At 38.4% G+C, this 14,301-nt stretch overlaps 1 protein-coding gene across 2 annotated transcripts in view; it reads left to right on the top strand.

Annotated features, from left to right (window-relative positions):
• Positions 1–4,222: 4,222 nt before the first annotated feature.
• The window catches only part of MCM9 (minichromosome maintenance 9 homologous recombination repair factor), a 74,428-nt gene continuing 64,349 nt past the window's right edge, over positions 4,223–14,301 (top strand). For both annotated transcript variants that reach the window (XM_045842687.1, XM_045842686.1), the window contains exons 1-4: positions 4,223–4,550; positions 6,706–7,024; positions 8,527–8,843; positions 10,406–10,487. In XM_045842687.1, coding sequence (XP_045698643.1) covers positions 4,533–4,550; positions 6,706–7,024; positions 8,527–8,843; positions 10,406–10,487 — 736 coding nt within the window. In that variant the 5' untranslated portion in view covers positions 4,223–4,532. The remainder of the gene's footprint in view (positions 4,551–6,705; positions 7,025–8,526; positions 8,844–10,405; positions 10,488–14,301) is intronic.

Genomic DNA, 14,301 nt, shown 5'->3' with positions numbered 1-14,301 from the left:
GCCTTACTAGAGTCTGATCACAAATTTTCAGTGTGTGTTGGGGTGGTGGTGGGAAATGGCAGCCTTTCCCTATGGATCCAAGCAATTCTAGGACACCACCTGCATGTTCGTTCTACAGTTCAATTCTGTCACTATCTACCTAGAGATGGCATCAGACTCCACACATTAAGGGGTCAGTCCTACAACAACACTCTTTAGTGCAGATGCCAATCACAAGCTCTGGTTGTTACCTGTACTTCTGATGCCTGGCTATAAATCAGAGGTTCCCATGACCCCCTCCTTGGATTCAGTGACTTTACTAAAGCAGCTCACAGAACTCAGGAAACTCATTTATTCACTAGATTACAGGTTTATTACAAAGGATAGTAAAGGATACAAACAGCCAGATGAAAACAGAAAGGGGAAGGTCCCCCCAAATGGAGCAGCTATCCTTGTAAATTTTAGGGCCCAGCACAGGGACATGGAAAGTATCTGGGTCCCCAACCTGAAGTTCTCCAAATACAGTTCTTTTTGAATGTCTTATGGAGGCTTTATTACAATACATAGGCATGACTGATTAAATTAATTGGCCATTGGTGATTCAGCTCAATCTCCAGCCCCATCCTCTTCCTCAGAGGCCAAAGGGTTCCAACCTTCTAATCACATGGTTGGTTCCCCTGGCAACCAATCCCCATCCTTAGGTGGGGTCCAAAAATCACCTCATTAATATACAAAAGATAACTTTCTGGCTCTCATCACTTAGTAAATTTCAGTCCTTCTCAACCTATTCCAAAAAACTGAACCAGAGAGAATATTTTTTAATGCATTCCCAAATTGGGAATTAAAAAGTAAAATTGTCACCATTGGCCAATGACATGAGTCCATCTGTAGGAAACCCTAAAGACAAAAGAACTATTAGAAACAAAAAAAAAATACAGTAAAGTTCCAGGATACAAAATCAATAAACAAAAATCTGTTACATTCCTATATATTACACTGACAAAATATCAGAGAAATGAAGGAAAAAAATCCCATTTACAATTGCAACAAAAATAATAAGTACCTAGGAATAGCCCTGGCTGGGTGGCTCAGTTGACTGAAGCATTGTCCCATGAACCAAAAAGGTGGTGTGTTGTTCCCAGGGTAGGGCACATACCTGGATTGAGGGTTTGATCCCCGATCCGGGTACATACAGGAGGAAGTCAATCAATGTATCTCTCTCTCCCTGCCCCCTTTCTCTGTCTCTAGAATCAATAAACATATCCTCGAGTGAGGATTTCTAAAAAGTAAATGGAATGATAACTATTCCATGTTCATGAATAGAAAGACTCAACATTGTCAAAATGTCAGTTCTTACAACATGATCTATAGATTCATCCCATTCCAATCAAAATCCCAGCAAGTTATTTTGTGGATCTTGACAAGTGATTCTAAAGTTTACACAGAGAGGCAAAAGACCCAGAATAGCCAACTGAATATTGAAGGAGAAGAACAAAGGGGGAGGACTAACACTGCCTAACTTTAATAATACTCACTCTTGGATAGTGTGGTGAAAGAATAAACAAATCAATGGAAAAGAATAGAGGGCCCACAATTAAACCCATGTAAATATAGTCAACTGATCTTTGACAGAAGAGCAAAAGCAATACAAATCTTTTACAAATAGAGCAAAGATAGTCTTTTTAACAAATGGTACTAAGAACAACTGGACATTCACATGCATACACACAATCTACATGAATCTCACACCCTTCACAAAAAGTTAAAGTGCATCACAGGCTTCAGTGTTAAATACAAAACTGCAGAAGTCCTACAACATAGGAAAAAACCTAGATGCCATTGGTTCGGTGATGACTTTTAAAAGTATGACACCAAAAGCACAATTCATGAAGAAAAAAATTGATAAGCTGGATTTGATTAAAATTAAAAAGCTTCTCTGAGAAAGACAATGTTAAGAGAATCAGAAGGTAAGCCACATGCTATCAAACACATAATATTTGCAAGACACATCTGACAGTACTCTTAAAACTCAACAATAAGAAAACAAGCAACCTGATGTAAAAATGGGCAAAAGACTTTAAATGACACCTAACTGAAGATGATATACATAAAAATAGTAAGCATATGAAAAGGTGTTCCACATCAAATGTCATTAGAGAAATAAAATACAAAGTAAAATGACAAAGAGATACCATTATGGACCTATTAGAATGGCCAAAACCCAAAACACTGACAATACCAAAGGCTGGAGAGAATGTGAAGCAATAGGAACTCCCATTCATTGATGCTGGGAATGCAAAATGATGCAGCCACTTTAAAAAACAATTTGGTGGTTTCTTATAAAACTACACATACTCACCATATGATTCAGCTGTCATGCTCCTTGGTATTTACCCAAGGAAACTGAAAGCTTATGTTGCACCAAAACCTGCACATGGATGTGTGGAACAGCTCTCTACATAATTGGCAACACTTGGAAGCAGCCAAGATATCATTCAGTAGGTGAGTACATCAAGTGTGGTGCATCCAGATACTGATATATTATTCATCACCAAAAATCACCTTGCTCATCACCTTGATGAGCTATCAAGGCATGAAAAGACATGGAGGAACCTTGGATGTACTATATTACTAAGTGAAAGCAGCCAATGTGAAAGGCTACCTGCCCACTGTATGACTTCACCTCCAGGGTGTGGCAGAAGTAACACCTGCTTCAGTGGGTTGGTAGGGTAATAATATGGCTGTAATAATTTATAGTTTTAATTTGAACATTTTGCCTAAAATGCCGTATGGTGTGCTTGAGTGTGATATTGTTATATTACAGAATTACATGCTTATGATTTTGTAGTACAAGATTTTGTAATAAAAAGAGGTGTTATTTGTGCCTGTATATGACACCCTGGAAAAGGCAAAATTACGAGGACACTAAAAAGATCAGTTGTTGCTATGGGTTAGGTGGGAGGGAGAGGGGGGGATGAATAGAAAGAACACAGAAGATGTTTAGGATAGTGAAACTATTGTGTACTACAATAGTGTATACATGTTATTTTACATATGTAAAAACCCATAGAATGTACAATGCAGACAGTGAACCATGAACTTTGGGTGATAATCATGTCGACATATGTTCATAGATTATGACAAATGCACCAGTCTGATAAATGGATGTCAATAGTGGGGTAGGTTGTGGATGTGTGGGGACAGGATATATGAGAACTCTGTACTTTTCTGCTCAGCTGTGCTGTAAACCCAAAACTGCTCTGAGAAATTTATTATTTTTATAACAAGTTTATTATTTTTTAAATAAGTTATTTTTTAATTTAAAAATTTAAATCAATTTTATTTTTACATACTGGAAACATTCAGAAATTAAAATTGAAAATATGATTTACATAGCATTAACAAGTATGATTTCCCCTCCAGCATAATTTTTATGGACAAATCTGAATTAGAGATAGATTTAACAAAATATCAGACATTGATGAGAGACATTACGTATTTAACACCTAAATAAATGGTGAGGTTTATTTTGTTCAAAGGTCATATGATTCAATAATATTAACATGTAAATTCTATACAGATCTATATATGCTATACAAACCCAACAAAAATCCCAGCTTTTTACAGAAAATGACAAACTGGTTTTAAAATTCATATGGAAACACGAAAGCCCAAACAACTTTGAAAAAGAATAAAATTGGATGCCGAACACTATCTGATTTCAAGACTCACTAAAAAGCTACAGTTATCAAAGACAACGTGGTATTTTTGTAGATAAATAGAATAGGAAAGTCTTAAAGCCGTACATATAAGGACATTTATTTTTCACATAAGTGCAAAGGTTTTTGAATGGAAAAAGTTCTTTCAAGAAACGGTGCTAGCTATCCATATGCAAAAAATAATCCGTTTTTTCGCATGTACAAAAATTAGCTCAAAATGAATCATAGGTATAAACATAAAACCTTCACTCTATAACCTCTAGGAGAAAACACAGGAGAAAAATCTTCGTGGCTTTAGGTTTGGTAGGGTCCCTAGATCTAAAGCCCAACCCATACACAATCCCTTTCTGAAACAGCTCAGCACAACCCCTCCTTCCCATTCCACCTGGGGTGGCAGCCCTTTTGCAGCCTCGCCCAAGGACGTCTCTTGCCCCGCCCCGATTCTCTGCTCCGCCCCGGACCCTCCTCGCCCCTCCCAACCCGTTGCGCTCGGCCCTCTCGCGTCCTGAGGCGCCAGGCCGGGCGCGCGCCCGCCTGCTTCCCCACCCGGAAGAGCCACCTGAGCGGCGAAGTTGAGCGGTGCGCGGCCTGGCGCTCATCGTGAGCGCGGGTAGGGCTGAACCGCTCGCGTAGCGCCTATTTAGCACTCTTGCGAGGCGGGCCCGCCGGAGCCTGCGCGCTCCCGCGGCCGGAGGAACCTCGAGCGGTCCCGCGTGCGCACCTTGCCCCGCCTCCACTGGCCACTTAGGGTCCTTGGGCCCACGGCGCGACCCCGTCGCCAGGCCAGAGTTCTCTGCGCCCCTCCGAGTCGAGAGCAGGGCACTGCGGTTACTTATGACACTGTATGCGACGGTAAGTGATAGCCGCTGCCTCTTTTCTCTGTTATTTATTTTGTCTTTTGCAGTTGGTCCCAACTGTCGCCCACATTTGGTTAGTTCAAAAACTATTCAACTCGGGGACTGGTCTGGTGACTGATCCACACGGGAGCTGAGCTCGGGAAGTGTCACAGACCTGCCACGTGTTACAACACGGGGCTGCGTGTTCAAGGGCTGCGTCCAGAGATTTAAATGCGGATGTCAGCCCTCCGAGCTGGGCTGTGCTTCTTCTGCCCAGCGACCCGCAGTCCGCGGAGGAAGAGGCGGGCGTGGATGGGGCGGGCCCTAGGACTCAGCGCGCGCGGGCGAGGGGGCGTGGCTACGGCAGGTGAGTCCGGGCGACTGGTTCCGCGGTGATTCCCCAGGAACTAGCGAGCGGTCACCACTTATTGACCCTCCTGGCTTTACTTGTAGGTGCTTCACTTTGGAGGATAAAATAACATATGATTGTATTTTACCCTCAACTATTCATTGGGATCTTGAAAGTTGTAAAACAGTAAGTGCCTCCAGCCTGTATCTGGGTGGGCACGTTTATAGGGTTAGTAAACTGCTTAGAAACAGTCGATCAGTTTTGTACAGATACTGAAAATGAATGGTATTTTTCAAGATGCTCTGTTTAAAAAGATTAGGCAAAATTGAATCTGACCTGAATTTGAACCATGAATTCTACCGCTGCCCACTTTCTGCCCTGGGTGGAGCAGTCTTTTAAATTGCTGAATTTGTGGCTTCAAATTTAATCTGCATTTATAGAATCTTAGAGATTCTCTTGTAGTCTCTAAAGGCCACATCATAGATATACTGTATGATTAGTCCCTTCCCAAGTGCCTTTTCTGCATTACCTTTGGCTGAGTTTATATTACCTAACTACAACAAACTACTCAGTGTAGTGGCCGTAGTGTATTTTCACTTATTCTCTTAGATACACATATACTCATCTGTTAATCTCACACTGACATCCTCTAGTCGTCAGGATTCTTTAATCATTTTTCTTTTATAGAACCTAGGGCAATCAATGTTAGTTGAACAAGTAAGTCAAATTAAAATACACTTGTACTCCAGTGCTCTCTCTGTTTTCAAACCAAATAAAGATTTCTTAAATGATCCAGTTGGGACAGTTTATTTGGGATTGTCACCGCATTTAAAGTAATCCCCTCCTTTTTGCTCCTATTCATACTGCATTTTTACCACTGTTATAGTGCTATGATATTGATCTGTCCTTTAGTTCTCTGAGAGGATAGAGACCCTTTTACTGTGCTTTCATTTCAAAGCATAATACCTTTTATGTGGTAGATACCTGTGTGTATATATGAAAATAGAATGGGGTAGGCCCTTTTAATGGTAGATACAAATTTAACAAAAATACTGCCAGAGGAATAGGTAAAATATAAATATACTGTACTTATTTTCAATCTGTAGTCAGCATTTAAAGACCAATTTTCCTTTCCTCAGTTTAATTATCTAGTTTTTTGACACTCTTGACAGCTGTTTTTGCTGAAGCCAATAGTTTTCCTGGGTCAGGAAGAGAAAATATCAAATAAATTGACCTCCAAATGTAAGTTTCTAAAGCTAATCTGATAACTATTCAAGTCATAACTGGCTATCAATCTGAGTAATAGTGTATGTTCTGTTTATGTAGCAGAATATACATGCCTCTGTGTGTGTGTGTGTGTGTGTGTGTGTGTGTCTAACTAGAGAGAGAGAGAGCAAAAGAGAGATGTTCTTTATATGAATAAAACCCAGAAGCAGGACTCTTACAAAAAAACTCTACCAGGAGTAACTTTAGCCAAAAGACTGGCATTTAAGATTACTTGAGAGCAACTGTGAGTGTGAAAGTTGGTTAAAGAAAAAGCAAGGGCCTTTTTACATAATGCAGGGTTAATGAGGAGGAAGTTTTGAAGAACTGGGAAAGACATTAGACCATTTTGGATTTTATAATCAGTACCAATAAAATTTTTACCCACTTAAAAATAATACATTTCCTAAGTAACAGATAACTCAGATCTAATTAAAATTAAAATTCAGGTAATATTTTGAGATTAGAATGTAACCTAAAGTGAGGATGATTTATATCCACACAATTTTTGTTAACGTGTGTAGCAAAGCTATAATACAGTTCTTTCTTTTTTCTTTAGTTACATACATCCAAGATGAATAGTGATCAAATTGCACTGGTTGGTCAAGTGTTTGAATCATATGTTTCGGAATACCATAAGAACGATATTCTTTTAATCCTGAAGGAAAAAGATGAAGATGCTCATTACCCAGTTGTGGTTAATGCCATGACCCTTTTTGAGACCAACATGGAAATTGGGGAATATTTCAATGCATTCCCCAATGAAGTGCTAACTGTTTTTGATAGCTCACTGCGAAGATCAGCCTTGACAATTCTCGAGTCCCTTTCTCAGCCTGAGGGTGTCTCCATGAAGCAGAATCTTCATGCCAGGATATCAGGTGAATCATTTAAGAATTTTGTTGCTATGTTATTCTCTAGAAAGATTTTTGAGAAACCATAACACATTTTGAGTATAGAACACTAAGAAATAATTGTTACTTACACTTAAAAATATATTCATTGTATAGTTGATATAGCAATTGTCAGCCCTAGGGGCGTCTTAATGAAGCATTCCCCAGAAATTTGGAAATATTTGTTTTCTGAGAGTTAAATTGTAAAGTGAGCACATAATAAAGCAGAGATATATAAAAGTTTTCCCAAGCCAAAGTATGGCTCCCTTACTGGCAAAATGCAATGCAAGTTAATATCAATAAAGAATATTTTCATTATAAAGTGGGCAAGTCAGCCTCAGAAAAAGTCACAGTGACAAACATTGGTGGTGCCTCCCTTGTTTGTACAGTGCACAGTATATGGAGAGAGAGTCTCAGCAAACAACAGAAAATGCAAGTCTGTCTGGGACCTCGTAACCTGTAATACCAGTATAATGTAGCCTGGTGCCTTAAGCATTCAGTTCCTCTAATTAATTTTCTTAAAAAAATTCCATGTTTCTCAGACTACTTTCTGATTATTATTGTCTGGCTTTCAGAATGGATATACCTGTGGGGAGAAAATGTGCTGACCATAGAAACTTAAAGTATAATTGTATCTATTATAGTTATTTCTCTTGAGCTTGACAAACCTGACAGATCCTTCTTCTGTGTGCACACTTACCAGGTTTCACAGCTACTAAATTCTGAGGCCCAGAAAGTGGACCATGACACATGAACCAGTGTAGCAAATGCTGCTTTGATAAGCCTGTTAGGAGGCAGCCTTTGACTATCACAGCCAGCGTTACTCTACTCCAAAGATATATTAGAGCCAAGCATGAGATAGGGCATTTTCACGTAAAAATTTTCTTTGGCATTTTGCACCTATCAAGCTGCCTTTTCACTAGTAGTGAAAACCACAAGGTTTTTAAAAGTTAAAACGATGCTGTGGGCAAAACTCTAGGGAATTCAAAGGTTGGAAACACTGTCAGACTTACATATTAATACGTTCTGAACCTAACTAAAAAAAAAAACAATACTCTTTTAGCACTGTGGTACTTTCGGGTCATTGTGCTACCTTCTCTTTATCACTGAGCTTTGTGGTTTACTCAAAGAGTCATAAATTGGTTATATGTGTGGCAGGTGGAAGTATAGTCTTTGTTGAATGCGGTTATAATTATATACTCTATTTAGATCCTATTGAAATAGCCCTCTTATGAGAATGAATCCTTTTTTTAATCCTGCTTATTATATCGTCTAGTATGTACTTTTAAAAGCTAGTCCACTGATAATTATTTGAAATAATTCTTTTCTATCTTAATTGATTTCACCTGATTTTTTTTCTTAAATAAAACATGAAGTTTTTTTTTTTTTTCCTGAAATTGTACTTTCTTCCGCAGGAAATATGAGGAAAATATATTGCATGGAGTCAAATGCCAAGGTTGATGTAATTTTTGTTTTTTTTCCTTCACCAGGTTTGCCTGTTTGTCCTGAGCTGGTGAGGGAGCACATCCCTAAAACCAAGGATGTGGGTCACTTTTTATCTGTCACTGGGACAGTGATCCGAACAAGTCTGGTGAAGATCCTGGAGTTTGAACGGGAATACATGTGTAACAAATGCAAGCATGTGTTTATGGTCAAGGCTGACTTTGAGCAGTATTATACCTTCTGCCGGCCATCCTCATGTCCCAGCTTGGAGAGCTGTAATTCTTCCAAATTCACTTGCCTCTCAGGCTTGTCTTCATCTCCAACCAAGTGTAGAGATTATCAGGAAATCAAAATTCAGGAGCAGGTAAATGATCAAATAAATAAGCAAAATGACAGATTTGAAGGAGTGTTATCCATAGTTAACGTCATGGCAGATACGTGTTACGGAGTTGAATGCAGTAGCTGTATCGGATGTGTAATGCACACCCAGGGATAATCCTGTTAAAATTCGTTCGGCTAAGCAGACTCTTAAGAAAGAACCAAAATTTCATCATGAAGATACGCTTGATGGTGCTGGTAGGTCTACAGATGAGCTATTAATGATTTTTAGGAGTGGGTGGGTTTTTTTAATGTTGGCCATTAGGATTCTTATAGTTGAAATACAACGATGATTTTTTCATGTCATTAGTCATGGATAAGTCAATGTAAGAATAATAATAACATATATTGTATTTAAAGTATTGTATTTAAAGTATGTGCTTAGTTTTGTAAGGTTTTCTACAAAACCCTCACCAATTTATGGGCAGATTGCTAGGACTAGGGAACACCTAACAGATTACAAATGAAACTTGTTTCATCACTTTGTAGAAGATCGAGTGTGAAACTGTTGTATGTGTATCAGAATACATTCTTTACAGATCATGATATGAACACATTGTTTTATAAACATCTTGCATTGGCAAGAGGATTGTGGAATAACTTAATGATTATGTTAAAATTAAGTGAACATTTAAGAAGTTCAAATTAGTTGTACTTACCTAAGGGATAGGAGAAAAATTAAATGGGTTGAACTGGTTGTTAAACATGGGAGTGGGCAGGATTTGGGGTTTAGGCCAGAAGTTTATTTAGTATGCCAAATTCTTTAATACATGAGAGTGAACCTGTTGGTTTTTTTTTAACTTGCCACCGAGACAGAAAGGCTTATTCAGTGTCAAGGACTCTGACACCTTCTGTTCTTCTGTAACATTCTTAACTCATGGCTTCTATTTCTATGGTTTTCTATGGTTCAGAATAGTGCCTACAGCTCCATCACATCTGTGTCCTAGTCAGAGAACAGAGACAAGGAGAGATAGGCAGAAGTACCCACCATCTCACCTGAGTCTGCATTTAAGTAGTATCCTACATACTTACTTATATCTCATTGGCCGGAACTTTGTCATATGACCACAGCTGGATGCAAGGGAGCCTGGGAGATACAGTCTTTTTGCTGGGCACTCGTTTATGTAGAATAACCAGGGTTCCTTTTCTAAGGAATAATCAAAGGAACTGAGTGACTTGTCCTAGGTCTTATGACTAGAAATCAGGAAAGAACTGCTGCTTTATTATACATAATATTATACATAATATACATAAGCAACTTTGTTATTATGTTTAGTAGTTGGAACATGTGTATATTTTGACCACCCATAAGGTAAATTATATTTGGAGATATTTTCCAGATATTGGTGTTTTTACTTTACTCTAGATTTTATGAATTCCTAAAATGATAGTATGCACAATTTACAAGAAAATTCCATAAATCCTCATCATAATTTTATTGTATGACAATACCAGAGAAATAAAAGTGGTAGTTTGAAGAATTGTTAGGTTCAGAATACTTAGCATGTATTTAAGCATATTCAGTATCTGTTTTCTTTTCTTGGCTAGGTTCAACGGCTGTCCGTTGGAAGTATTCCACGATCTATGAAGGTTATCCTAGAAAATGACTTAGTAGACACTTGCAAATCTGGTAAGAATTAACTTATGTTAACTTATACAAGAAGTCTTAATATATTGATATGGAAAAACCACTTTTTGTTTTCCCAAGAGTGAGTGTGAAGACTTGATTGCTTACCTTGAGAACAGAGACTGGCGTGGAGGTGGGACATGATAGCAGGAAAGAAGCTGGGCTGGAGCTTAGCTATCTAGTCCAGCCACTTATTTTGTAGATGAAGAACCTGACTTGCCTAGGGTCACTTGGAAAGTTAAATGACAGAACTGGAACATGAACCCAGATTTACCAACATCTAGTCCAGGACTCTCTTTGGGGTACTGTAGCTTAACAGCAGCATCTTTTAAAGATGTTGGTTTTAGTGGGCAATTATATAAGATGCATCAGAGAATGTGACTCTTGTCAAATGCTACTGCGGCCTTAATGGTGTCTAAATGAAAGGAAGTGGTTTTTTTCTCTGTGTTCTGTGTTGGTGACACCACTGTAGGAGTCACATTGATTTTCGTCTTCTGGTCCTCTAAGGGACCTCAGTATTTCCACTAGCCGGTTGCCTGAATTGGGAGGGAATTTGAATCATACTGAAAAAAACTGTGGGTGTTTAGCATGGGTAAGCCTCAGAAATGACATGACCATCAACTTTCATTTGTTGAAAGATGGACATATAGAAATGAAATTGGAATTACAGAAGATGCTGTTGGGTTTCAGTGGGCTGGAGGTGCAGGAAGGCAGACTTTGACTCAGTATCCACTAATTAGAGGTGTCCAACATGGGCCTTGGATGATGGTGAGTTTAAGCAGAGGATGTACAACATCTTGTTAACTATTTAGGCCTCATGATCAGATGGCCTAAATGTTCCAGGCAAATTAAAGACTCTGTGAGCCTCGATGCTCCAGAAGCCTAGTTGTTCTGATGCCATTCTTAGGTATATCTTTATCTTTAGGCCAAACAAACAATTCCTAAGCTTTCCTTTGCCCCTCTCAAATCACCTTGTCCCCCTTACTCTTCTCATTGGGAGCTTGGGAAGAATCAAACTTAAAAAGTATTTGTGGAAGGGCGAGGATTAATCTCAGTCCAAGCCTATAAAATGGAAGTGTTCTACACTGAATTTTAAATTATTGTTTTTATTTTTTAAATGATAGGGAAAGGTTTTATTTGAAAAATTACAGTATTAGAAAATGTTGTAAATCAGCAGTGTCAGCCAAGGGAGCCAGTACTATTCCCTCTTCTTCAGTATCTTATGAGATATTCTTAATAAAATTTGGTATTTTTTGAAATGGATGTGTTAGTAATAGATAGCTTGTGTTTATAATGCAAAAAGAGAATGAGAGAATAAAGGGGGCCTTCTTCAGCTGTTAGTAGAGGGTAGGGCTGTAAAGTTTACAGGGCACTGGTCAGTGAAGGGTAAAGATCACAGACAGGAGCAGACTGCCTTTACAGTGATGATTTTAAACTTTTATTTATTTACTTAGTTATTTGTTTATCCAGCCTCACCTGAGGACAATTTTTCCTTGCTTTTAGACAGAGGGGAAGTTGAGGGGGGAGAGAGAGAAACATTGATGAGAGAGAGAACCATCTATCTGTTTTCTCCTGTACGTGCCCTGACCAGGAGGATCAAACCTGCAACATAGGTATGTGCCCTCAGTGGGGATGGAACCTATAACCTTTCGGTTTATGGGATGATGCTCCAGCCAAGTGAGCCGCACTGGCCAGGGCTCTCTTAAGGTTTTAATCAAAAACTATTTATAACTAAAGTACTTGATGTTTTCCATAGATCAACACAGGTATCATCATGCATTCTTCTCCCTCACTGCCATCTTTCCATACTGACAAAGACTCTACTATAGAGCTTGATAATCTTCTGGATTTTTAGACTTTCAAGTTGTCCTCAGAGCTACAAATCTTTCATAAGTTTCTCTTGGAAATCTGTTCCCTTAAAGCCACTGTCTTCTGTTCCCTACATGCATTTCCAGGCCCTGTCCAGACCTTTGTCTATGAGGAAGATATGAAAACTTATCCTTTCTCTTTTTTACTCTTATTCCAAATAACCTCAAAACTGCCTAACAAGCCCTGGCCACATAGCTCAGTTGGTTAGAGCACTACTCTCACATGCCAAGGTTGTTGGTTTGATCCCGTGTCAGGGCACATACAGGAATCAACCAATGGAAAAAAAAAAAAAAAGAATCAACTAATGAATATGTAAATAAGTGCAACAACAAATAGATGTTTCCCTATCTCTCCACCACCCCCACCTCTCTCCAGCTCTCTCTCTCCAAAAAGTTGATTTAAAAAAAACTGCCTAACAATTCCACTTCCTTTTTAAAAAGATTTTACTTATCTTATTTTTTTTTTAGAGAGAGGGGAAGGGAGGGAAAGAGAGGGAAAGAAACGTCTGTGTGAGAGAGAATCGTCCATTGGTTGCCTCTTGTGTGCGCAATCTGGTGGAGACCGAACCCACAACTTAGGCATGTGTCCTGACCCAGAATCAAACCACAACCTTTCGCTTTGTGGGCCAGCCCCAACCAACTGGGCCACACCAGTCATGGCTCCACTTCCTTTTTTAACATTTAAGTTAAATTGAAGGTGGGTCAAAAAATGGAAATGGTTGCTAAACCTCAGCTGAGTAGAAGCAGTTGCCTTTTAATTTACCTCAATATTCTCCACATTAAATATTTCTCATTTTCTCTAAAATGTCCTTTATCTCTATAAACAACAAATAGCACAGGTGAGTACGCTGCGCAGTAGCAGCTACATCTGATCTTATTCCATGTCCCAGTTCTTCCCTACCGAACAAATCAAAAATGTTTCATTTCATCAAATTCCATCACTTCCCTTTTCTTAACCTTAGGCTTCCCCAGATACCTCATCTATGAAATACTTACTGAACTAACATTAAAATGATGAGGCAACACTATGGAAATGAAAGTTCAGTATCTACAGTCAAATAATTCTTTATCAAAAGACTCACCCCATCCAACCAAGAATCACCAACTCATAGTTTGAAATTTATGTCAAATACATTAACAGTTTATAGTTATTCAGAGTATACTAAAGAAATGACAGCTTTGATCATGGATTTCCTGATAAATGGACAATGTGGGTCAAAATACCTTGTTCATATAGGACTCCAGATTTTAACGCAAATTTGTAATATCTGTATCAGCAAAGCAATGCTTGTATGAGCTTAGCCTGAACATGAAAATATTGTTTAATATAAAAGAAGGTGTTTCCATACAGTTTCTTTAACTGAATTTTTTCTGCACTGAAAGCTCTTAAGATATTTTTCTTTCAAATGTCTCTAATAAATAAGAATGTATGGAAGCAGTCTGTCAGCAGCTTTTTCATTATCCACAGCTACAAACTTCTGTGAGAATGAAAAGACAATAAACCCTCACTCTTCAGGGATTTACAGTCTGGTTAGGAACCCAAACTGACATGCAGAGTAATAAAGTGGAGGTCATGTGTGGGTACATCTCAGGGCAGTACATCAGAGGTAGGTCTGACTAGGGATGGCTACAGTGGAAGATGCACTTCAGAAGACAAGGAGGCACAGAGAGACTAGATTGTGTGATAGTAAGAAATTTCACTTTTGGAAAATAACATTGTTTATAATTTTTATGATAGAAAACTAAATGAGGATCTGTTGCCTTGGACTATACATATGATTGTTCTGATGATCATATGAATCTGCCATTCAAAACACGTATATATTAAAAGCTTTTTTAAGGTATTGGTTGTCTATAAACATAAGTAAATTTAGTATAATAACAACTATTATTTATTGGGCACTTATATTTCTAGATATTATGTTAAGTAATTTACGAGCATTATTTGA

This window comes from Phyllostomus hastatus, unplaced genomic scaffold (genome assembly GCF_019186645.2).
Source record: "Phyllostomus hastatus isolate PE091 unplaced genomic scaffold, TTU_PhHast_1.1 phas_contig_40, whole genome shotgun sequence".
Classification (NCBI taxonomy): Eukaryota; Metazoa; Chordata; class Mammalia; order Chiroptera; family Phyllostomidae; genus Phyllostomus; species Phyllostomus hastatus.
Note: the sequence above shows the minus strand (reverse complement) of the source record. Positions and strands in the feature narration are given on the sequence as shown.